At 42.3% G+C, this 25,411-nt stretch overlaps 1 protein-coding gene across 1 annotated transcript in view; it reads right to left on the reverse strand.

Moving 5' to 3' along the window:
• LOC149803432 (prolyl 4-hydroxylase subunit alpha-1-like) overlaps nt 1-25,411 on the reverse strand; it is a 58,274-nt gene that overhangs the window by 12,698 nt on the left and 20,165 nt on the right. Inside the window, exons 8-9 of the mRNA XM_089953138.1 lie at nt 2,981-3,098; nt 1,308-1,358 (exon numbers count right to left, since the gene is read on the reverse strand). Of these exons, the coding sequence (XP_089809264.1) occupies nt 1,308-1,358; nt 2,981-3,098 (169 nt within the window). The remainder of the gene's footprint in view (nt 1-1,307; nt 1,359-2,980; nt 3,099-25,411) is intronic.

Below are 25,411 nucleotides of genomic sequence, written 5' to 3' on the forward strand. Positions count from 1 at the left end.
GAATATAATATTCCAGTGTTTGAATTATGTGTAAATTTCGATAACTGTCTTTGTCCAAGAATTAATTTAGAGCACATGTATTTCCAGGCAAAAATAATCTCTTGGAATCCAAATAATTTGAAGAAAACAAAATAATTAGCCCGAAAACTGATCACAACATAACACACTTTAACTTCTCAAGTGCTAAGGCAAGTAATCAAAGCATCTATAATAAATCTAGCTACGACGCAAAACAGATGCCCGGATGTGGGTCGATCCACTGGAAAAAGCTAATTGATAAATATCATTTATCACGTACTCCACGTATGGCATCGATTCCACTTTATGAATCATACTCTGAGAAAGAATAATTTTTTTTTAAAAAAGTTGTTTACTACAACTCTCGCCGATTTCAGAATCAATGTTAGAAACTAGGCCAGCATTAGATACAAAGTCTCTATTATTAGTTGTTTACAAAAAAAAAAACAAAAAAAAACCAGTCAGATCAAACAGAACTGAACTGAATTTCTGGACCAAGTCGAATCCATTAAATAAAGTTACATTACAATAGCATGTTGTTGTTGTTGTTGTTGTTGTTGTTGTTTGGTTTAACGCCATTTTCAGCACACGATAGGCTATACATGGCGGCCAGTATTAATGGTGGAGGAAGAACCCGGGAAAACCCCGGAAAGAACCACCGACCCACGAGAAGCTACTGGCAAGCTTTCTCACATACCCACATTGGCCGAATCCACAATAGCATGTAATGGAATTTTAAAAAAACTAACAAACAAACAATTAAATTAAATCAAATAGAAATTAAATCAAATATACATAACACTAGCTATTTGCAACTATGTACAAATATTTATAATAAATGTTCAACCGAGCCATGCTATCTATGGGTTGCATGAAGCAACTTTAGATACAAATTGGTGATATAAAAATTTATTTGATCAGTTTTTGTTAATAAGTTCTCTTAATGCATAACAGAGTTTGTCTAACAAAACAACAGTAATAATAACACTACATGGATATTTCCCTTTAAGAATGACAGAAAAAGTTTAGATTTACCTCATCAAATATTATATACTTTTTATCATCTAAATGCCCTTAAAGCAGTTTTTTCTTCTATTTTGAACATATTCATCTTACGTATTGGGGTCTTATTGTAAGCATTTTACTTAATTCATTTCCATTTGATAAAATATTTTAATAAACCAATTTTATGCAGGTGTGAAAGGCTGGTAAGTATGGTGGAAAGAATAACAAATATGGACCATATGACTCTGTAGTGGAACGTAATATCATGTTGCACATAAACTTACAAAGGGATCCAGATGCTCCTCGTACATTCCACCTGATCCGTAATTCACGATCTGAAATAATAAATATCACATTACAGTATATGTAAATAAATATATCCAAAAGGCAAGAAATGGATTTGTATTCTTTTTAATACTTGATAAACTGGACGCATATATCTCTATCAAATTGAAATTTAAACCTAATGCTATGCATATCTATAATTTGTTTAAAAATCTCTTTATTCATGGCTGTAAATTTAATAGTAATCTAAGCTGGATTCTGGTCTGTTTTAAGATGTTAAAGAACTTAAAACTGCATATGATCTATAAACATGATTGCGTGCGTGTTAACAGTTGCTAATAACAGAATTATTAGCAAATATGCTTACAAGTTTTGGGCTTTATCCCACTAGACAGGTCAGTCAGGTGGAATCTTAAAAGAATTAAGTTAATTCATATTGAATGGATTAAATCATGTGAATTCTTTTACGATGCTAGAAATTGCGATTTGTCACCCAGCAGCAGTGGAAATGTACCTGTCGTAGTTTTCACCCTTATGTAAGTAGATCGGAATGGGCAGTCTTCTTATTCTTATTTCTTATGTTCTCGTTGAGACATCAAGTCTGCATACGCATTTATTTGGATTATTCAGTGAAAATAGAAAGTGCTCATTGCACTATAATATTATTTTAGAATAATTGTGATTTACTATAATTAATTTCTGGACCACGCCATTTTGACACGTTACGACTGATGGTGGACCAGTATATTCTTGGACCTGATATTTCTTCGGCACATTCCATTCCTTTGGCCTTTCCAGGATTATTTCGGACATAATTCATAATGCTGTAAGATCCTCTTACATTTTCATTTTATCAGCTGATAATTAAATTGTTTGTTAAAATCTGTTAGCTTTGTTTCTGTACTTAGTTTATGATCATTTAGTATATTTGTTTGTTTTATGTGCATGTGTGTTTCCTTGTTGTCGTTTGTTTTTCTTTCGACTGTTTAGCAAATCTGACAACATGCATAAGGTATACAATTCTCGACAGTGCACGTAGTGGCGAGATGGAATGTAGGAAAGAAAACACATAAAGAAGAAAATCGAAGAACTTCCACCACTGGCAAAGGCTCAAAGCATGTATGGACTACCATCAAACCAAGCACCTGCTGGATATGAGAGCTGATTATAGAGGTCACAGAGTTGCAACACAAGGATGTTAACTACAGGGTCACGCCTTTAATATATATGAATTGTTAATTAGCTATGCGCCGATCTTTTCCTCATAAAATAACAGTCATTACAAACGGAAATTCAATCAATCGAAATGCAAATTAACCTGCTTATGGTAGAGAGTTGGGGTATAAGTGAATGTCTCAACCTAACAAAATATATTGTTTTTAAATCATCTTTTACGCAAACTTAGCCTAGTTTTCAATTAGCTCCAGTCTTCATATCAACTTTTCAATTTAAAAAATAATTTCTGAATGACAACTGAAACTGAAATAGACATGTTGAAGCTGCCTACTCATGTTCAAGAAGATCATCAGTAGTTCTGTAAAGAAGCATGTTGGAAAGTCATCAATCGTCTATTCAACAGTTAAAAATACGGCAAACTAGTGAATGTATTAACTCATATAAAAGGGGGTGCGTATGTGTGAGTGCATGTATGTGTTCATGTGTTTGTGTGTACCTGGAAGAATTCTGCATGGCTTACGATAGGGTACTGTTGTGTGCTGAGGCCGGTAATAAATTCCACCCTTTTGGACAGTTTCTTCGCCATCGGGATGGTAGCATCCGATATCCAGGCTCTGTATCATAGTCAAAATTTAATAGAAAACAATATCCAGAATTTAAGAAAACAGTTTACAACTGTAAACTTAGGATTAAATAGAAAGCATACTTCACCTATCAACACTAAACTAATGTCCAGCCTTTTAAATAGTCTGTTTGATTCCTATTATAACTCATCTATTTCACTTCTATCCCAAATCACCTAACTTCATCTAGTTCGAATGTGGGTGCGACATAAGGAAACACATATTTAGCAGCTGCATGGGACGCTAGATCTAGCACGTATCAATAAATGGGGTCTGTAATAAAATAGGTGTACATAACTACACAACACATTTGTAAATTGTTCATGCAGAACATAATGATCTAGGTCAAAACCTGCTACAACCCATAACTGCTCTCTCACATCACACACGAGATGCAGGCCGGTCTCGAGTTTGTTTTGGTACAACCCAATTGTTGGTTTTATTCGGCTATTAACATGATTATATTTCAGTGTATACAAGGGTTTATTAACATCACTTCAAAACAGACATTCGTCAACAGTCTGGATTAAATACCGTGATGGGTCATGAACCTGAAATTATATTGACCTTTTTGCATCTGGCGCCATACCGTCACATACATAATATTGGTAATTTGCTTTCTTCGATCTCTCAACACATATCGAACGCGGGATCAGATATATCTTTGATTTGCGCCATTGTTCATACTTAACATTTTGACTAATACTTTTGCGAGGCAACCGTAATCCGCTTTCGCTTCACAGATTTGCATTCATTCATTGAGACAAATCTTCTTGAGCAGTTTTATTGATAAGTGGCATTTTTGCTGTCTAAGGATGTGTAACTGCTTTTCATGGTGCTCGAGACACTAATCATCGAAGTTGATTTCCAATCGATGAACTTCCTACGATCCCAGATATTTCAACTACTATGTGGCTGTTCTTTTGATGCTAGCAGTTCCATTATAGTTAGTGAATGCAACCATTGGAGTATTGTGTATTTTAAAAATGAAGAACCAAAATAGAAGCAATTGAGATTAAAATTAAAATATTATATTTTCTTTTAGTAGCATTTGGTAAATAAAATTTCGTACTTTTGGAGACTTAGACGTATTGTTGTGACCCTTAAGTCATTACACCTCTGTCTGCGTGGGTTCGAGTCTCGGGCTCGGCAAATGTGGATATGTGAGAAAGCTTGCCGGTAGCTTCTCGTGGGTCGGTGGTTCTTTCAGGGGTTTTCCCGGGTTCTTCCTCCACCATTAATACTGGCCGCCATGTATAGCCTATCTTGTGCTGCAAAATGGCGTTAAACCCTATAACAACAACAACTTAAGTCATTAGCATAGAAGAAGAGCTATCAGGGAACCAATCATGATCAATCCTCATGCATTATGTGGCCAACTAGTATACAACGTTTAGCAGGGAGTCATCAAGCGGTCTGATTTGGAACCGCGAGAGATAGTTACCTTGTGTTAAGTGGGAGTAGAGGAGGGTGTTATGAATTTCCGCCATTTTACTGATAGAATCTAACGTCTGTGCTTGGGGATAATGCAGTCCACAAATGACTTCTCTTCTTACTTTGTTGCGCTAGTGCCTCTTACTTCGTCTTGTTCTTTTAGAAATCTCACAAATACTTCTATCGATCTAAGCTGGAGTGAAAGTTGGTGTGTAGATGTAAGATTCTGTTGCTGTAGCTGTTGCAAATGTTCTTTGCTTCTTTGCTCTTAGACTTTGGAAAATGTTGCCTGTGGAGGTGTAGCTAAATGTTCGAGTGGGAGTTGGGTTCTGGAAAATAGCATCAGTGGAGATTCAGAGCCTCACCTTCGAGATCTGGTGGACTTGATTGCCGCCTGGGATATCTTTTTATTAATTTTCCCTCCTCTCTTCGTATAAACAATCTATAACATTGCGCTGCCATGACCAAAGTCTCCGTCTTGAAATGTACCTAGTATTTGATTATAATATTGCCACTAATCGCCAGAGGTTTCTCTTTACACCCAGTAATCTCCGTGCACACCCATTTGGTCCACACATTATTTACATGTGATGTTTTTTCAACATGAGTTGGCAACCTCGTTCATCAAAATGTTGGGTATTCGCTGTTGAATATTTTGAATTGCCGCTGTGACGTTTTTGTAAAGTACATAAGTGCCTTTGAGATCACGCCAACATTCTCTCTAACTTCTCTGATGTCTTAATTGATTCTTGCAATCGCCTCCGCCAAGCGTCTGATGAATTGGGCTGTCCTAACAGTTCGACCCGGTTTATCTTTCATTGCCGCTATAGTTGTGTTTGTTGCCGCAACTGTCTTCATCTTCTACGGGGTGTGGTTTAGGTTAGAGTTGCAATATTCAGATCCGTGTAGTCCGTCGCGAAGTGATTGCGTTCACGGACATTTACGTATCCGCGAAGAAATTTCAGTCGATCTTTGATAGATTTCCAGCGTCTGCTCTCATACTCAGCCATGACATTGCTTTCGGTTATTTCTGTTTCGGACATTAAATACATCGCTTGGTTGTTACATTTCTTCACAAGTAAGTGTTCACACCAGATCTATACTTGTTCGGTCCACTAGTCAGGTCAGTCTTAATGAAACTATTCATACGTGACATCCGCGAACATATTCAGAAATTTATCCCACAATAGGGCGGCGGCACATCAAGTCCTATGAATGTTTGCGAGACCATGCTCGTCTACGCCACGAAATATCATCATCACGTTACAGTATCAGGTCACACAACACCGCTGATCTTTGCGGATAATGCAACAAATTCAGCGGAAAAAATGTGAACCGTGGAGCAAATTCTCTGGCGAAAAGCATATCATTGGATACAGTTATTGTGGGACTGGAATCAATAGATATACGAACTGATTCCCCCGGGGCCCCGAGTGGCCGAGTGGTCTAAAGCGCTCTCCGTTACGGATCACTGCCATCTCACCTCTGTCTGCGGCGGTTCGAGTCTTGGATTCGACCAATGTGGGTATGTGGGAAATCTTGCCAGTAGCTTCTCGTGGGTCGGTAGTTCTTTCCGGGGTTTTCCCGGGTTCTTCCTCCACCATTAATACTGGCCGCCATGCATAGCCTATCGTGTGCTGAAAAATGGCGTTAAACCTCACAACAACAACAACAGCAACAACGAACTGATTCCAACAATCGATCGAGACCAGTAGAAGAACATATTAACGCATGTTACTGACAGGATCTCGAGTACGAATCATAAAGTGATATCCGTGCCCGTCAACATACCAATGTGGCTCTTCTCCATGACTTCAACACACTCGTGAGATAAGATGTCATAAAAAGAAACTTAGGAAGGATCATCCAGGGTAGTTGTCAGGCTAAGATTATCAATGGAGGAGGACACATTCCACTCATTGGAGTTAAACTAATATAGCAAACATACATTGATAATAACCTGGCCGCGATATACAACAGTCCGTGTAGATATTGAAGGGTGAAGCAGCTGTTAAAAAGTTAGCGAAGACATGAAAGGTAACCGAAGGATTACTTAAGCATGGCTGACGAAACAAGCATTGTAGCACATTCATCTGCAAACATCAATAAAGTTTCCCGTTAATGGTTTAATGTGAGTACACCCAACGAATTTCGCCTGGCGGATCATTAGCTTCTCTCAAAGCGTACGTGGATGCACCTGAAAGTAGGTGATAACCATTGTAGATGTTGCCAGCAGATTATAAGAAGCCAATCCGTTTAAGTCTAAAGATTCAACAAGAGTAGTAAATGGGGATACCCTACGGACAATGGGAATTAGCATTAAAAACACCCCTGGGACACTCTACGGACAAGGGAAATTTAACATGGCAAAAAATCGTGGGACACTCTACGGACAAGGGGAATTTAACATGGCAAAAAATCGTGGGATACTCTACGGACAAGGGAAATTTAACATGGGATTTTTTTTTAAAAAAAATTTTTTAAAAAAAGGGTAGGCAATGGAAAGGCTATCTCTTTTCGAGAAATATGGCTGGCCCTGAAAAGGGCCTTTGGGTTTTTCTTCTTCTTCTTTTATCTTCTTAACTTTTTCCAACATCTTCTTAATTTGTCCATCATTCCTTTCTTCTTTTTCTTTTCTGTTTCCGGCAACCAGTCCGGGTGGCCCATGGCCCTGAACTTCTCTTGGATTTTCATCCAGTTTGTGTTCAGTTTTTCGAATTCATCCTTTTTTCTTCTATTTTCTTCGTCTTTTCTTTCATTGGACCACTTTTCTTTGATCTTCTTGACCTCTTTGGTCAGCACATTCCTCATTAGTTCTTCAGCTTTCTTAAGTTTTTCTAACCCCCACTTTGCGAAACACCAATCTGTCCATTCTACAACGTCTTCTAAAAAGCACCTTGCACTTGTCACATGATCTATTGCTTCTTTTAACTTACCCACTTTGACATACGGTGGGTTAATTAAACCTCTGATTCTCTTCTCCTCATCCTCTATCATTTCTTTCACGATGTTTACGGCTAAGTGCAGGCTGTTTACTTGTCTTGACACGAAGTCTTTTGTCACTTCATACCTCCATTCCTGTTCAACCCTTTCTGCTACACTCAATCCATCTACCATCCAATACCAACTTCCCATAAGATCGTTGTATAAAGCTGAAGCTGCTGACATCTTCTTGTTTGCTTATTCCGTAGAATGAGCTCCAATGGCCAACACTATTAGTTTTATACTGAAAGTGCGGACGTGATGGAAAACATCCCCCCTAAAAAACATAAAATTGATCTTACCTAGATCATGACCCAATAACGCGCGGACGTGAAGGAAAACATCCCCCTACTTTTTCATTTCATATAATATAACCCCAACTATTCTCTTCACATACTCTAAGAAACCCATAATCTACTTTATCACTTACAAACACAAACACACAATCACACAAACACTTACGCTCACATTTTTTAAAGAAAGAGTTAGTGTTTATATTCACACTACTCTACCTACACACATTGGCAAATCGATCGTTATTTCTTTTCTAGAGTATTGGGTAGCCCTGAAAAGGGCTGTTTTGTTTGGAACTTCATGGGCACCTGGTTAATGGTGGCACCTTCCAGGCCTGGCGCCACATACGCATCTTATCCCCCAGTTACTTTTTACCTTTTGGGGGGAGAGAGCAGAGGCAGGATATGTCGCTTCAGAATCCCAATTTTCGCTCTCTGGGATTTTGAAATTTCTTCTCTCCTTTTCCTCCTCCTCTTCTTTGTTTCTTCTTTCCTCTTTATATCTTCTTTCTTCTTCTTCTTTATATCTTCTCTCCTCCTCTTCTTTGTTTCTTCTTTCCTCCTCTCTTATCCTTCCCTCCTCGACAATGGCTTCCGCGGCCAGTTCATTTAATATGCGCCTGGCATATTCCAGATGCACATGAAGCTCCAACAGTTTCTCAAGTCTCGTGTTCATTTTTTGGTGTTGATCAATCAACAAGGGTAGCTGGACTGCCGAACGAGTTTCAATTTATACTGAAAGCGCGGACGTGAAGGAAAACATCCCCCTAATAACATAAAATTCATCTTACCTAGATCATGACAAAAAAAAACAACAATGCGCGGACCTAAAAGAAACACTCACTCACTTTTTATGCTACCCATTACTATTTAAAATTTTTTATAAATCACTTCAATGGACTATCCACATACTCAAATCAATCCAATCTAACCCCAAATTTACACCTCAAACACTAAGAAAATATATCATTTTAATCTACTATCCACACCAACTTATTTTTTTAAGCTCTTACTAACACTAACTCACCAACACATACCCTCACATTTTTAATAGCAAGAGTTAGTGTTTATTTTCACACTACTCTACCTACTCACATTGGCAAATTAATAGTTATTTCTTTTCTAGAGTATTGGGTAGCCCTGAAAAGGGCTGTTTTTTTGTTTTGCTATGGCGTTCTTTTTTTAGTTTCTAAGAATGCGATGTCCTCTGAGGATAGACTTTCTGGCAATAGGTCTGCTTCTTCGGAAAGAGAAGAAGAACTCTTTGGTGTCGATACGGCAATCGACAAAGCCTCTGTCAGGTTCAGGTTGCTGCTGCTGCTGTTCTTGTTGTTGCTGTTGCTGCTGTTTTTGAAGTCTGTACTTCTCTGTCCATTCTTCTTTTTCCCTGTTCACTTCTTCTCTGAAGAGCTCTTCTATTAGGTCTTCAGTGATTTTTAACATTCTCACATTCTCTATTTCTTCTGGCTTCGGTATCAGACTGTGTCTGACCCTATGCAAATTCACGTAGGCTTCGTTGAGCTTAGCTAGTTTGGAGCACATCTTCTTAGGAGGATGAGTCGACAATGGATGGTTAGACTGGGAACAAACCGGTTCTTAAAGTTAAAGCGCGGACGTGAAGGAAAACATCCCCCACACGGTTTTTCTAGCCGCAACGTTCATGAGAGAGATAGTAAGAAATGAAAGAGCATCAATCCAACATTCTTATAGCTAAACAAACCACAAAAGCATTTTTTTCAAAACACAACATTTTTTTATTCAAAAATCACTTAACACTTAACAACAACATTTCTAACATTTTTAACAATAATCCAACACTATAACATCAAACAATTTTTTTCTCAATGGACAATCTACTTTAAACAGGGCTGACAACGTTGTGAATGAAATTGTGATTTCCACTGTTGGAAATCATTAGGCCATTGATGGACACTACGTTTCCTAGCTTGAGACAAAAGATAAGCATAATGGTCACAAAACCATCGATCTACTTTCACATCATTTCTAGCAGAAGAACGAGGATCGAAATGAGTCACTAAATGTTCTAAGCAATAGCCCAGGCTGCGATGATGCAGAAAATACACACAGTACTGTCCACACACCAAGGAATCTGTGCCTTGTAATTTCACATTATTGAATCGGGTGGTTTGAGCATTTCTTCTCATAAAGTCAATGATATCGTCTTCCAAAGGGGGCAATCCGTACGAATCGAAATATTCCACACATCCTTCTTGAGGAAAGTAAACGGCTACCCAGTGGGTAATAAAGTTCCCAGGTATCCATTTGTGTTGTTTTCTTCTTCACAGGTAATAATAAGTCATCAATTCGATCCTGACTTTTTGCTTGAAAATGTCTGACGAATAAACGGTTATTCGTTCTGTTTCCTCACTCTGATTTAGGAGAGCTTCGATACGATGGATCTCTTGAGTGGTTAATGGTGGACAAGAATGTTCACGCAAGTCTTTATACCACTGGTGCAACACGTCTTTGTTCGAGATGAGACTCCAAGCTTCGTCCAGATACTCGTCCAATTTTTCTTCTTGACTCAACATCAGGCATTTATCGTGTTGAATTTGACTGGGATGATCGTTTTGACATCCATAACAATTTTTCTTGATCAATTCCGTCATTTTGTCAACCAAGTGTTTGGCAAAACAGGAGACTAAATGGGCTTCTTGTTCTGGCCATCTCGACTTCATCATGATCACTTCTTCTTTTTCCTCACATTCCATCTCCAAAGTTTCTCCACTAGGTAAAGAGGGACAACAGTCTTCCATGGTTTCTAGTAATCTAGGATGACTTCTCTCAAACTGTTGATTTCTATGGTATTATCGAATTCTGCATACAGGATGACGTTCACTGTCTCTTTCAGTGGTTCTGCAAACTGAAGTTCCACACGAATCTGGCCTGATTTTATGGGGTGGAAATGTCCCTCGTCGCTGCCTTGGTCTGGAGTGAAATCGAAAGCCCACAAAGCGTAGCCTCCTGCATAATCCTCGTACGTAATACCGTGACTGGTGTTGGTTCCTAACTGTCCGGTGGCTTCGTACAGGGACAAGTACGATCTCAAGTAATTCTTCTCTTTAAAGTCAGGTTCGAAAGGTCGGGTACACAAGGTTTTGCCATCGCGACTGACTTCGATTTTCTTCACGTTAAAGTGTTGACAGTTGAAAGGATTTTGAGCGAAGGCTCCGTTGAAGGCTGAATTCGAGACCATACCAAGGATCAAACGTTTGGGTAGCTGTCCTTGGAACAGATGATCTTCGATCATGGAATGATGTCCAACGGGAATGGTGAACGTTTTCACTTCCACGCGTCGTATGGGATACTTGGCGGTCGTTCTGCTCAACGTTTGACTGATGTCGTTACCTACTTTGGGTAACACTTCCACGCGTCGTACGTAGAGTTTGGCCTCTTCGATTTTGCTTTTAGGAGCCTTAGCATTATCAGCCAACAAATGGAAAGCGGTACTGCTACGATTCAGTCTCAAGCGGACATTGACTCCGTTCAGCAAATATTTCTCTTGCAACCACATGTCCAAATGCAAACGATCCATCAGTTCTAAACTCTTCTTATCTAAGATTTTGAGTTCTCTTTGCTCAAAGCCGCTATTGGTTCCATCTACAAGGTCGAACTTGCCCGCTTCGTCAGGTTCCCACAGCACACAAGCATTGAGATGGGTATCCTTGGCATCTATTCCGTACGTCAAGAGATTTTCCAGGTAGGCACGGTAAGGGTAAGTATCCATGCTGCTGCTGACCAGTTTGTTATTCAAGTACAAGTCCACTCCACTAAACAATGAATGCATGAAATTGTTGACGGGAGCTATATTCTCAGTGTCATCTACTGCACCATCATCCTTATCTAGAACTTTGACTTTCAAGTACAAGTAACTGCTATTCAGATCGATGTAATCTTCGGGCTGTCCTTTGATTTCAAACTCGATGGGAGCTGAGGCTGTCAATGAGGAGACGGGATGAAATTCCACCCACTGAGATTCTTGCATCGTCATCATGGTGGGGGGCATGGCAAACAGATCCAGTTCCGTCTTGGAACAAGCGCAAGACTCTCGGTGCATCATTTTTTCTCTGTGTTTCAATAATCGAAAACGTCTAAGTCTCGAACGGTTCTTCTTTTCTTGGCCTTTCTCGCTTGAAGTCTGGTGAAAGGGTGTTTTCTTCGTCGTCTCTTTCTGCCTTGTCCTTGCTGAATGCCTGACTCGGTAGCGTGCAGAACATTTATAGGTGTGTCTCGTCGGCCCAAAATGTCTTTGCCCGTTTGCAGCAAGACATTTTTGCCAGCCCTCATGAAGGCTTCTTTAGGGTTTTGTTTGTCGATGATGACATTTTGGAGAAATTCTTTGCCTTGCGTCAGTGCCGCATCTTTCAAGGCGTGCAATCCGCGTGTCACCATCGGTTTCAAGACTGGGGCCACCGAACGAAAGGCCGATTTTAACATGTCTCCTAAGCCGTGTCCTCGCTGTCGTGCAACCCCTCGGTACACTGGATACATGACTTACTTACGAGTCGTGAGAAAACCGTTTTCGAAAATGGAGTTTCACCGTGACTTTTCCTTTGGTGAATGGAATATTTTGTCCTAAATCTCCTTTTATAGTAATGTTGACCGTGTCCAAATACGATTTGCTGACCGGTAAATAGTGAGGATGGACAAATTCGCGGTGGACGTGATAAGTGTTTCCACCTTCCTCGTCAGCGTTCGTGGCAGAATCCACTTTGAAAGGAATGACACGCAGTAACGGCACAGAGGTGTGTCCCACCACGTTATACTCCACCACATCGGAATAAACGAACATCAAATTTAGTCCTTGGTTCAGTTCTACCGGGGTACGAAAATACTTGGCAAAAGTATCGTTGTCAGAAATGACTAGTAATTCGCCTTTTTGTTGTTCTACTTTCTTCCTCAGCTCCATGTCACCGCCCAACATGTCAAACAATTCAGGACAAAATAAGAAAGACATGATTTTGGGCCCCTCAGGAAATTTTATCAGGAAGCGACGAGCTGTTTTGTGGTACTCCAGGGTGACACTTTTTTTGACACTTTCCAAAGCTTTCAGAAACACACTATTAAACCTGGTGGCTATGGTGTTGACCAAATGTTGACCACTAAAATAATAGCCTGGGGGAATGAACAAGTGATAGGTGGTCCACTTTAGATTTGGTGTACGGGTTTTCTTGTCATATTTGCTATGGGTATCCAACTACTGTTGCATTTGTTCGTCATGAACTTCCACATCAAATTTATTTTGATTGGGAAGGACATTGAGGACTTGGGTCGGGTGAATCATTTCTACTAAAGCCACTTCCCAATGGACTTCGTGATCTAAAGGGATGGCTTGAGGTAATTTGGCCGTGTAACAGCACAACGTGTTATTGGGAAACACCTCCATGGAACTGTCACTGGGTAAGGTCAAGTAAAATTGGTTTTCGTGACTCATAATTCTAGAGTTCTGTGGCTGTCCGAGGGGATATTACTGGACGTCAGAGGCGTGTCTCCGCCCAAAATGGGGTTCTGGTTGTTGTTGGAGTGGTGACTGGCACTGGCACTGGACACAACGTTCCCGTTCGAGGAGAATTTCAGGGAGGGATTGGGAAGCAGGTAACCGATGCAACTGCTCAATAAAATGGTCCACAATTGTTTGTCTCCTTGTTGCAAACTCAAATTGGCGATGGCTGCCCCGATGACACAATACACCACGAAGATTTGGCAGAAAAAGACGATTTGCGTTTTAGGCACACATTCTCCACACCACAGCCACAAGGGTTGTTTTTGTAAATCTTGCACAGAAGAACTAGGGGAAGAAGGAGTGGTCGACGTAGCTGCGTCTGATGTGTGAAAGGGCATGATGGTCACTTCTTCTTTTTATAGTCGATGACTTGCGAAGCGTCGATCCAAGAATCGAAACTGGGTGGATATCCTTTCCAACGTACTTTGACTTCTTTGACACGTCGTTTGCCCACTTTACGGGTTCTGCGTTCGAGAATGCTTTCGATGTCGTACACGTCGTCTTCTTTTTTGGTGACACGTTGTAACTCGGGCAAATAAAACGTTCCTTTGAGTACTTCTCCGTTCATGTCTTCCAATTTATAAACGGCAGGATGACGGCCATGCACTCGTCCAGTGACGCGAAACAATTCGGTCGTCCAGTTAGGTAAGTAACCTTTGTCGAAAGTGCGTTTGGTTTTGCCAATGCGCACCCAATCTCCTACGGTCAACTCTCCACTTTTCTCGGGGACAGCCCTCGTCGGGGACGTACCAAACAGACGCTCAAACACCAGCACTTCGTTGTCGGGAGTCACGTCTTGCGGGGCACGTCCGATGCTTCGATGGTAAGATTGGTTGTACGCTTGCACCAGGTGCGGTAAGATGTCGATGTACTTCAGAGTGTGGTGATGCGTAAAATATTTCCACATGCGTTCTTTCAAAGTACGTTGAAAACGTTCCACGATGCTGGCTTTGGTTTCGGGATTCTCGGTGGTAAAAAAATGAATGTCACGTTTCTTTAATTCTTTTTGGAAAGCTTGGTTCAGAAATTCGGTGCCTTTGTCCGTTTGCCATCGAAGAGGGTGACGACCGCTTTGTTTCAACACCCGTTGCAGGGCTCGCACTAACTCGCTGCTCGATTTGGAAGTCAAGGGCACGACCCAAGCAAATTTGGAAAAGACGTCGATGACACAGAACAAATATTTGTAACCACGATTGTAGCTGGCCAAATGAGAGACATCGGCTAAATCGGCTTGCCATTGATGATCGATGCCTTCCACTCGGGTGCGACTTCTGGCAAACTTGCGTCGAATGGGTTTGTGTAAAGTGTAGGTAGCTTGTTCTTGTAACCATCGTTGCACTTGAGGTAAACGGAGACTTTTCAGTCGCGTTTTGGCAGCACGATACAATTTTTGAACTCCTGCGTAACCTGCAGGATGCGAGGGATCGTAGTAAATGCTGGCTGAGACTTTTTCCATTTTTGTGTTGGTGTGTTAATAAGTCACCCACTCTTCGGTGATGCTACTTTGGGTGGGTCGAAAGGGTGGTTTGGAAACGGATTTACGTGTCCGAAGGGCTACGGGAGTAGAAGTCGAAGGTAGTGGAGGTGGCAATGGAATGGCTTTGGTTTTCTTTTCTTTTTTCGCTTCTGGTTTCCCTTCTTTCTTTTTCACTTCTGTCGAAGGAGGGGTGGACATCATCTTTTTAACCCAAGCTTTCATTTCTTCTCGTTGGGGTGTGGGGGACGGGGTCAACAAGGATGCTGCAATCTTACTCGAAATGGGAGCTGCTGACGGTGTTTGAAACACTTCGCGCATCTCTTCTTCCTCAGGTCTTTGTGGGGTAGCATCTCTGGTGACCCTTGGGGATGGAAGTGGTGGTGGTAATGATGATGGTGCTAGACTTTTCATCAAGGTCTTAAAATCTTTTAGAGTGGGTAAAGCTGTTTCGTCTAAAGCTTTCTGGTGAAAGAGTTGCAGTCTTTGCAAGAGTTGACCGTACTTTTGCGATTTTTCTGTTTCGGACAAATCTTGGCGATCCATCAAGGATTGCAATTCGTGTTGTAACTGGGACATCTCGCTCAAATTGGGATTGGGAGGTAAATGCGGGGTGCGTTGTTCTTGCCACCGATGGTATTCCATCCATCGTTTGTAAGGCACTAAAGCTAGTTTTCGTCCTTCCATGGGGTTGTCAGGGGTCGATTCTGAGATCTTGGGACTTCCGAGGGCCTTTTTATCTTGCTCCCACCAGTCCTCCCAACATGGTTCCCAAGACTCCTTTCAGTATGGGGCCTAACAAGAGAGGTGAAATGCCTCCACGTTGGACCAACATCTTCTTTTTTTGACGAATGGGAATTTTCTTTTGAACCATTTTTCGAAGAACGTGACGATGTTTGCCTAAGCATTGTTTCTGGTGTTTGGACAAAGGGATCGTGCCTTTCAAAACGTTCAAACAACATTCGCACACGGTATCGATGACCTCTTTGGAGGCCGTTTGAATGAGTTTTTTTCGTAGGGGTGGAGAAGCTTTGGACAGGACAGATAACATGTCCCCATGTTTGGCTAAACGTGGTGGCAGTCCTTTCCTTTTCTTTCCTTGGGGTTTTCTGGAGGGTGACATCTTTGAGTCTTCAGGAGCACCAAAAAACACTGATATCCTACTCGGTCACAGGCCTTTTTTATACTGGAACGCGTCGCCATTGATTGTCTTTACGTAGTATCAGTTTGAGGACAGGCATGACACGTCGTGCAGGGGTACGTAACGGACTAAATCGAGCCAGTTCTTGCTTGGACAAATCCAGTAAACTTTGTAACATGCCCGATCTTTCATGGACTTTGATTTTGGGAGAAGGTACTTTGTGAGCAGCAGCCACTGCCGCTAAATTGGAAGGTCCTGCCACTGGGGAAGTTCTTTTGGGGGTCATCAACGGAGAAGTTCTTGGTGTAATCAACGTCTCCAAGTACTCTTCAGTTCCTGGTGACATCAACGGAGAAGTGGACAAACGTGAGGCTGTCGGAGACGCTGTGGCAGGTCGTGGTTTGCGAGTGTAAGGCTGCGTCCTGGCCGCAGTGCCTCTCTTGCGACTAGTTTTCTTCTGTGGACTTTTCTTTTTCTGAGGATTTTTTCTCTGTTTCTTTTTCTGGGGGCTTCTTTTCTTTTTTCGGGGTGGTGTCTGGTAAGAGGAGGGTCCCGCCACTGGAGAAGTTCTTCTCTTTGGGGACCTGGTCTTTTTCTTCTTGGGGCTTCGTTGAACTTTTGTCTTAGGGATAACTTTGGGGGCATTAGGATCCCATCTTAAGAGTGAGCGAATGATGACCCCTCCTAGAGTACCGCTCCCTCCAGGTTTCAAAATGATTTGTTTTTTGGTTTGAGTGTCGATGCGGGGATCGGCCAGTTGGACCAAAGCGACTTTGTTTCGATCGAAAAAGCGTTGGGTTTGATGAGGAATCTGAATGATTCCTTGGAGTAATTGACGTGCCGTCACCGTGAACCATCGTAAGACTTCTTTGAGACTAGCTTCTAAGACACGAGCTCGTGTTTGTGGATCTTTTTCTCGACTGATGCCATACAAGGCACGAATCAATTTGACGGGAAGATGCGACTGAAGGGACGTCATGTTCGCACTGAGTGTGAGACAGACAAAAAAGGGTCTGAGGTTTTTATAGATTTTTTGATGGGGAGTGAAATTAAGTCGAGGACGGAGACGTGTACAGGACAGGCCCTCCGTCTTGGCACCAGTGGTGAAACAAGTGGGTACGAAATCGCAAATCCTCGGGAGTCGTAGGTTTCAAATCGACGAGTAAATAGGCGTGTGGCGTTTGAGTGGCATCGTCGTACGCCTGAGTCAGCCAAGGCGTTCCTAACTGTTTGGCTAAGACTTGCACTTGCGATTTATCTCGAGGGCTTTTAAACAAGACCACGTAATGCGCATTGAGACTGATGGTGCGATGGGCTTTACTTTGTTGAAACAAATTTTGGGTGATGTAAACGACACTGGCATTACGGTGATGCCCTTTGCGCGTGAACCACAATTTAATTTCTTCTTCGTCTTCTCCTAACATGTCGTCGAAAATGACCAAATGGATTTGACGGGAGTCAGAGACGATGCCGTCGTCTTCTTTAGGAATGCCTTCCACAAACACGATGGAATCGCCTTGACTTTCTCGCAAAAGGCTGTACGCCGATTGCCACTCTTTGTAACACCACACGATCCGTTGAGGTGGTCGATCGATCAAATGATGTTTATGTTCGATCAAACGTTTGACGAATTCGGTTTTGCCTGAACCGCTAGGTCCAGCAATGAGCATGTTAAAGGGATGGCGAAGATACAAAGCCTACCAACTGGCACGATCTAAGTGTTCGTCGATGACTTTGACAGTAGAGGAAGAGGGAGCAGAGACAGCAGAGGTAGCCATGGTGTGAGAAATGTCACTTGTGACACGAAAAACAAACAAGACAAGAGTTTATATACTTTTTTCAGAACACGTTTATTGAATGTTTCAAATATGAACACGAAAGACAAAAATACATACAACCCAAATAGTGATGTACAGGAATATAAAACACAGCAAAGCGATCAAAGTGGAATGTAAACAAGTGTCTGTACAACATGTTTTGGGTAACCAAGATGTCCTAGGGACAGTGTGTAATGTTCTTACAGTCTCTACATGAGGTATTGTCACACAAGTGTCCTCCCGGAATGACCTTTCAGGAATGTCCATGACAGTCCTGTCCTGAAGCGAGTGGTTGTTCTCGGTGACGGGTTCTTCTGGCACCGTCACTAACATAGGTTGAAAAGTAACTTTTTTCCTTGAACAACTCTTGTGCATACTGAGCCACTTCTTGGGTCCAAGCCTCAAAACCCCCCTTTTTCCAGTCACGAACATCTGTCCAATGAGGGTGTAAGTCACAAGCTACACACACATCGTCATACACGTCTTGGGTAGCTAAAAGTTGACGAATCTTTTTTTCCTGTTGAGGTCGAGAAGTATCCAGATGAAACCGCAAGGCTTTGAGCAAAAGGAGTTTTTCGTGACCATTTAAGGCCATGGAGGTGGTAAGTACTGATCGTAAAGAGTCCACAAAGAATCGGCTGGTAAACGAAATCCCAGAAAACAAGTCACTAAGACACACACCACTTGTCGTCCCAAATTGAATGGATAAAGTTCTTGTAATAATCGATGGTAATGATCCACGGTTTGAATATGGTCATTGAGTTCCTTCCACGGAATCTGTTGGATTACATACGACATAAGTCGTGGCATAGCTGCCTGTTTTTATAGTCTCTTTGTTTCGAAAAGAATACACGTACTTTCTAGCCAGTGATGTTCGTTTTCCAGTGGGGAATGTAAATCTTGCATACTGTAACCGAAACGTCAGAGTTCGATTAGAAGTTTCCTCTTCCGCTAAGTAGATTCCACGTAAAATATGTTGGTAATCCTTTACCTCGTCTTCCTCAATGGGTTGCTCTAGGTGAATCTCGAAGTAACCAAAATGATCAACACGTGAATCATCGGGGGCCTGGAAGTATTGAACAAGGTCTGACCACTGAAACAATTTCTGACGAATCAGTTCTCTTATACCCTTCAGGTACCAGTGGTTAAAGATCTGGTGACGTAACGGATGCAATTGTTCTTTACGTTTCACTTGTATTTTGACCAGCTCTCGGTAAATGCGTTCTCTCAACTCCACAGGCAAAGCACGAATGTTCTCTTGTAAAGTATCCATGAATAGGTCATACTAAATCCTCTTTGGTCTGACACAAGAAATGTACTCTTTGCACAAACATGGTTTCACTTCAGTGTCGAATTTAAATCGTTGAGTCACTAATCTACACATTACAATTCGTTCAGAAGTTTCCTCTTTCACTAAGTTGACATTGTGTTCAAGATGTTGGTAATTCGTTAACTCTTCCTCTGGAATTCGATGCAGTACGTTTACAATGATGTAACTACAATCGTCCATACCAAACCAATCCTTTTTAAAACTAGAGGATCGTTGATCAATGTCTGTCCGATGGAACACTTTCAATTGAATCAATCCTTGTATAGCTTTCAGGTACCAGTGGTTCAAACACCGGTGACGTAACGGATGCAATTGTTCTTTACGTTTCACTTGTATTTTGACCAGTTCTCGATAAATGCGTTCTCTCAACTCCACAGGCAAAGCACAAATGTTCTCTTGTAAAGTATCCATGAACAGATTATTATGGTAAGAAGTTACTTCAATGTCTCGGTCCCACTAAGGGTAAGTAATGACAATTCGGTGACCATCGAGCATGTTCTACGTAGGCCGAATCTTGCGGTTCCCAGTGGTGAAGTGACACACCGCAACTGAAGCACTTGACTTTATCTCCTTCGCCCAAGTAGAAAAATCAGGCTCTGGCTAATTCTTCGGGGGTCGGTCCTCCCAGATACTTTGGCCATTTTCCTTTGAACGATTGAAGACGATTTTCAAAGTCGCAGTATTCCGACAAACGCACAGGAAACGAATATTCGTTTTTCACAGGTTCGTTTCGATGAGGGTTGGGTGACAGGAACAGGAGTTTGCTCAGGGCTGGATGACATCCGTAGGGGGGTAGACGTGAAGGTGAACATTCCCCTTTAAAACGAAACCCAGTAAAATGTCCAAGAGGACGAGCGGCATCACTTTCGCATCCCACAGGTTTGACACGAACAGCATCACTTTCCATGATAGGGGTAGGGGCACTAAAGTTCCCATGATGCTTTACGGCATCGCTCAGGTCACAAGGTACAGCATCGTACCCATCGCAAGGCTCACAATCGCACTCGTCTGCAAACTCCGTTACGCAATTACAATGGTAACCACATGGACAATCGCAGTTTCCTTCCGGACATTTTCCGTCGCAATGCATGGGTCTTATCCATCCAGTATTAGTCACACTAGAGGAAGATACAACTTTTTTACAATCCCCAAACTGGAACGATGCCTCTTTCAAAGTATTCATCTTGTTCGCTCGGTCTTGGTAGTCACAATGAACTATCGATCTTCCCTAGGGTTCCTTTTTTATATACAGACCAATACCGACGTGACCGTACGGCAACGTAAAGTGATTGGGAAGTCGAACTCGTTTCTGGTATACAATTTGATAGACTTTTTCCAAGGGTCGACTGACGATGTGGTGAGTGGGTAAACGTACAATCTTGTTCGGTTGATAAGTGGTCACTTTAAAGTTTCCATCCTCTCCCGATTGCAAGGCTTCTTTCAATACCCCAAAGTTGACCACTCGACTGGTACGATGATTCAGAGTCAGTCCTTTCACTTTGCACGTCGTGTGCACTTCTCCTTGTTTGTCCCGGTATTCGTAGCCGTAATTTTTGGGACCGCCACTGACGAAACTTAGAATCTTGTCGTCGGGATGCTCGTCTGTCCAGGCTCCTAAACGGTCTCCTTCGATGTCAGGGTGATGTTGAATCGGGTGATGGATGTAAATGCAACTGTCCGTGTCAAAGTACAGGACGCGTTCTTCTAACAGTTCTAAAGCTTCGTACAATTTTAAGCGAGCATGAGCTGTCACGTAAGCCGCAATGATGACATTTCCAAAAGGGTCGTCTTGTACAAAGTCCAGATCTTCTTCGTAATTGACCAAGATCAAATCCTCTCGAATGACGTCCACGTGTTTCATGTATTTGGTTTTGTCGTGAATCATCTGGAAGTAGCGGAAAGGTTCTGTCAAATATTCCGTCTTGGGTAAACACGGTCGTTGTGCCATTTTACCCCACAAGCAATTTAACATCACTTTGGCAAACGATCGCCTGCTTTCGTTTTTTTCGATGTGGTCTAAAGAGATGCCTTCTTGTTCGTAGTATTTCTCTTTGAATTTTATTTGCTCTTCGGGAGTGTGACACCAGGAAGGATAGCCGCTGGCTTCTTGCTTCAGTTTCAAAAAGGCATCCACGTAGTCGGCGAAAATGCCTTTCTGAGTAGGGTCACCCTTGTGGTACTGTTGTGTCTTGGGAAAGTGGCAAATTTCGTACACTTCTAACAGTTGGTATCCCATGTCCAGAGCTTTGAACAATTCTACGCTGACCCAGGTTCCCGTCAAGTCACGTTCTTCCTGGGTATGCTGACAAGGTTGGTCTTGGTTGCACGTTTCGGCACAAGTACGGCACAATGGAAACATCAGTTTGCCTTGACAATGGTGAGGTAAGACGGGATGGTATAGGTTCGTGGGAGGCAAAACTTTACACTTGATCAAGCCTTCGTATTGTCGAATGTTGACCAGGTCGATGTGTTCCGTCAACAATTGCGGGTGCCCTGTAGGAAAGCGACAATATTTGCACACGTAGGGATACAGCGAACACACGTCCAAGTATTTGATTTCTTCTCCTTTCTCTTCGTCGGCTTGGTACAGCAAACAGGTGGCATTGGTCCTTCCTCCGTACAAACTATCCCTCGGGTTCAACGGGTCCATGAACTGGTAACTTTCCACGAGGCGTTTAAACTCGGGATCGGTTTTCATACGGTGATCGTACTCGTGTTCCCACATTTCCACCACTTGGTATCCTTGCTGTTCTAACTTTAGGCGTCGCTGACAAGTGTCCTGGTACAGGTCTTCCATGGTTCGTTGCAAAAATTGATTCTTGGTGCCACGGTCAGGGTAACAGACGGGACATCCGTGAAATAAGCAACCGTTAAACTCGTACACGATCTTGGGGTTTTCTAAGTCCCAGCCATCGACCGAATACGTTCCGATGGTCTTTTCGCCCCCTCCGTTGCGGGCATGCTGAATCCACTTGTCTTCCTTGTCGCACAAGTAATGTAACCAACGTAGGGCTTTGACCGAGTATTGACGTTTGACAAAGTGGGTCGTTTGAGGACTGATGACAGCCACGGTCTTTTCAGGCATGAATCGTTGTCGATACACTAAGGAACACGCTTTGGCAATGGTGCAAGCTTCTTTCAAAGGATCGACCCCTCCGTGTTCCATGAACAGTTCTCGAAATTTTCCACAGCAACGCCGTAAAATGTCCACGTCGGAACGACAATACTTTAGCATTTCTTCCTGAAAGTCGAAAGGGTCCGAGGCGTGAATCTGGTACCAAGCGTAGAAAGCTTCTCGTTGTTCGGTACGCATGTTGTCGGGGTCGTAATAGTGAGCCTCTGGTAAATGGGGTAGAACGGCGTGTTGATTGGCTTCCGTATTGAAAAAGTGTGGAAAGTACCCTTTAGCCATTTCTGTCATTCCAAACGTTTTAGGCATTCGACTCAAAGGCATGGCCAAATAGCTCATCGAATCTTTAAACTGTACTTGTCCCACTTACATGAAAATGATTTTGGCTCCGTTCAAAGTCACTTTTGGACGTTCGGTGCCTTGTTCCGTATAGTACCTCAAAAGAAACTGTCCATCGTATCCGGAGAAATTGTGAGCCATCACCGTGGCATGGCGATGACAATCTCCGTAAAGTTCGATGTCCTCTTGGCTCCACGTCTTGTCGATGGGGTCTAAGACCCATTGGGCAAAATCGGCTAACGTGTTCGGTCCCCGAAAGATTTTTTCACGTCCTCCAGGAATCTTGCTGCAGTGAGGGCAATGACTGAAGATAGGTTCTTGAATGCACTTCTCGCACACTCGATGAGCCACGCAGAAATTAGGAATGTGAATGCCGGTCTCTTGCATGCATTCAAAATCGAAAAAGATGAAATTGCCTTTCTTCTTGTGACCATCCTCTTTCTCTGGTGGGGGTTGGTATTTTTGCACGTAACATTGGTGTTCCAAGTCCACGATGTGGTGACAAATGTGACATTTTTTCTTTCCTCGACATACGTGTGCCTTGGTACTATTGGTACGTATGACTTGTTCACACGTAGGGCACAATCTCAGGAGTTGACAAGCACATTTCTTCTGTGAACCTTGCGTTTTCAGATGTTGTTGGTAACAGGTAGGGCTGACAAACGTGCGCAGACAAGTTGAACAAGGCACTGGTTCTTCGCTCAGACAGGGTTGAGAGGCCAAACATCCTGAGCATTTCCATCCACAATGCTTGTGTTGCTCTCGATTATTATAACCATAGTCACATTTCTCACAATAATAACCGTATCCCAGGAATCCGGTGATACTGGTAATGGTATCGAAATGGTCATCGTGATGATAAACATGAATGTATTTTCCGTCCTTAAAATCTTGGCCTCGAAACAATAGGGGCCGCGCATTTCTTGAGGGTGCACTTTCAAGGTGTAGCGTGGAGCTAGGGCATCTTGCAATTTTTGCATCTCAGGAATGCCGCAGGGTGTGTCTTTGGGCAGTCCGGCTTGTTGTAACAGGAGTTCTGCTTCGTTTCGTTGTTTGGCTCGGTCGGAACGTTGAATAGTGTCCCAGGTTCTTTTCCATTCTACCGTGTCGTTCTTGTTGGCATAGGTTCGTCCCACCACGATGGCACGGGCTAAACACATCTGGTCATGAGGGTTGTGAATTCGGACGAGACTCGTTTTGGTGTTGCGAAGGTCGTCCACCAATAACATCTTTTTGCGTCCTGTCCCTTGAGGAGGAGAGACGTGGGTCATGTCCAGTGTGGTTTTACCATCGGTGATGTCAAACTGATCATTAGATTGTTGCACGTGTTGAATCTTGTCCATGACTTTGGAAGCAGTCAATTCTGCAGGGGTGCTAAACTCGATCCAAACAGGGGATTTCAAACCGTCGTGTTGTATGGAAAGTCTCAAGCGATCGTCTTCTTTGGGTTGACATTGTCGCTTGAGTGCAGTGAGCAAAGAATCCCACACCTCGGTGATGAACACTTCTGCTTTCTCTAACGGCACTTCAGCCTTGAAATCTTTAAACTTCACCGTGTATTTGTAAGCCGTGGTTCTAAATTTTCTAGAGGAGCGCTTTTCCGTCTCTCGAATGGAATAGTACTTTTCAGGGTTGACAAAGGGTGGTGGACTTGGTTTAGAGGGTTCGGATTCTGGTTCACTCATGTCCTCTTCAAAATCACTGGCATGAATTTGTGCCAAGATTTCAGCCCTGGTACGAGGCGATAGATCACGTTTCTGCCTCTTACTTCTTTCTTCTTCTTCTTTCTTCTCGAATGAATGGGATCGTTTCATCTTGAAAGCAAAAAGTCAAATGACTCAAGTTCAAACACCATAAGCTACTTTATAGTCATAGCAGACCAGCGTATATAAAAGGGTGTGTGTCTTGTCCTTTCACTATTCATTTCACTCTCAAGCCGAGCACAACGATGGAAGAGACTAACCAGATGGAACGTTTCGTCAGAGCTTTGCGAGGGGTCATTAGAAAATTCTCTTCAGACCAGCCTACGGACTACTCTCCTTCCTTTAGAGACAAAAGTCAAGATACTTGCTATATCTGTCAGAAGAAAGGGCATTGGTCTTCAGAGTGTCCAGACCGTCAAACAAGAACAAAAACAGGGACTAAAAAAGACAAAAGTCAAGATACCTGTTATTATTGTAAAGAAAAAGGACATTGGTCTCCAGATTGCCCAAAAAAGAAACAAGAGGAGTCAGAAGAAAAGAGGAATTCTTCAGAAGAAGAGAGGGATTCTTTAGAGGAAGAGAGGGATTCTTCTGAGGAAAAAAGACAATTCTATTTACAAGAGGCAAAGAAACAGGAGAAGAAAAGAAGAAGGGAAGAAAATGAGGAAAAGACGGTGAAGAAATTTAAAAAACAGAGAGAGTAAACAAGGAGAAAGAAGAAGTCAATGAACTTTATATTAAAGTGTTGTGTTGTGAATTGGATTGTAAAAAATGGAGAAAAGAATAAATGAATGATAAAAGGTAAGTGCCTTTGAGTTGTGATTTTAAAATAAGAAGCTACACTCACGCACTCATACACAGACACGTACTATAAGGGTAAAATGGGTGGTTTTTTTATGAGTTATTGGCAAATTGAAATTGTATTTCTTTTCGAGAAATGTGGGTGGCCCTGAAAAGGGCCTTTTTCTTCATGGTGAAGGGGTGAGTTTAAGCAATCAACTTTAACTGCCTTATGCCTTTGCCACGGCCAAGGCCTACTTCTGGACTGCGTAATGATGATGATGATTGAGTTGAAATCACTAAGGGTGGTACGGTAGGCTTAGTCACAGGGTTGACGTGTTTAGCTCGGGAAGGTCG

The sequence above is a fragment of the Sinohyriopsis cumingii genome, chromosome 3 (genome assembly GCF_028554795.1).
Source record: "Sinohyriopsis cumingii isolate HCF-2022 chromosome 3, ASM2855479v2, whole genome shotgun sequence".
NCBI classification, from domain to species: Eukaryota; Metazoa; Mollusca; class Bivalvia; order Unionida; family Unionidae; genus Sinohyriopsis; species Sinohyriopsis cumingii.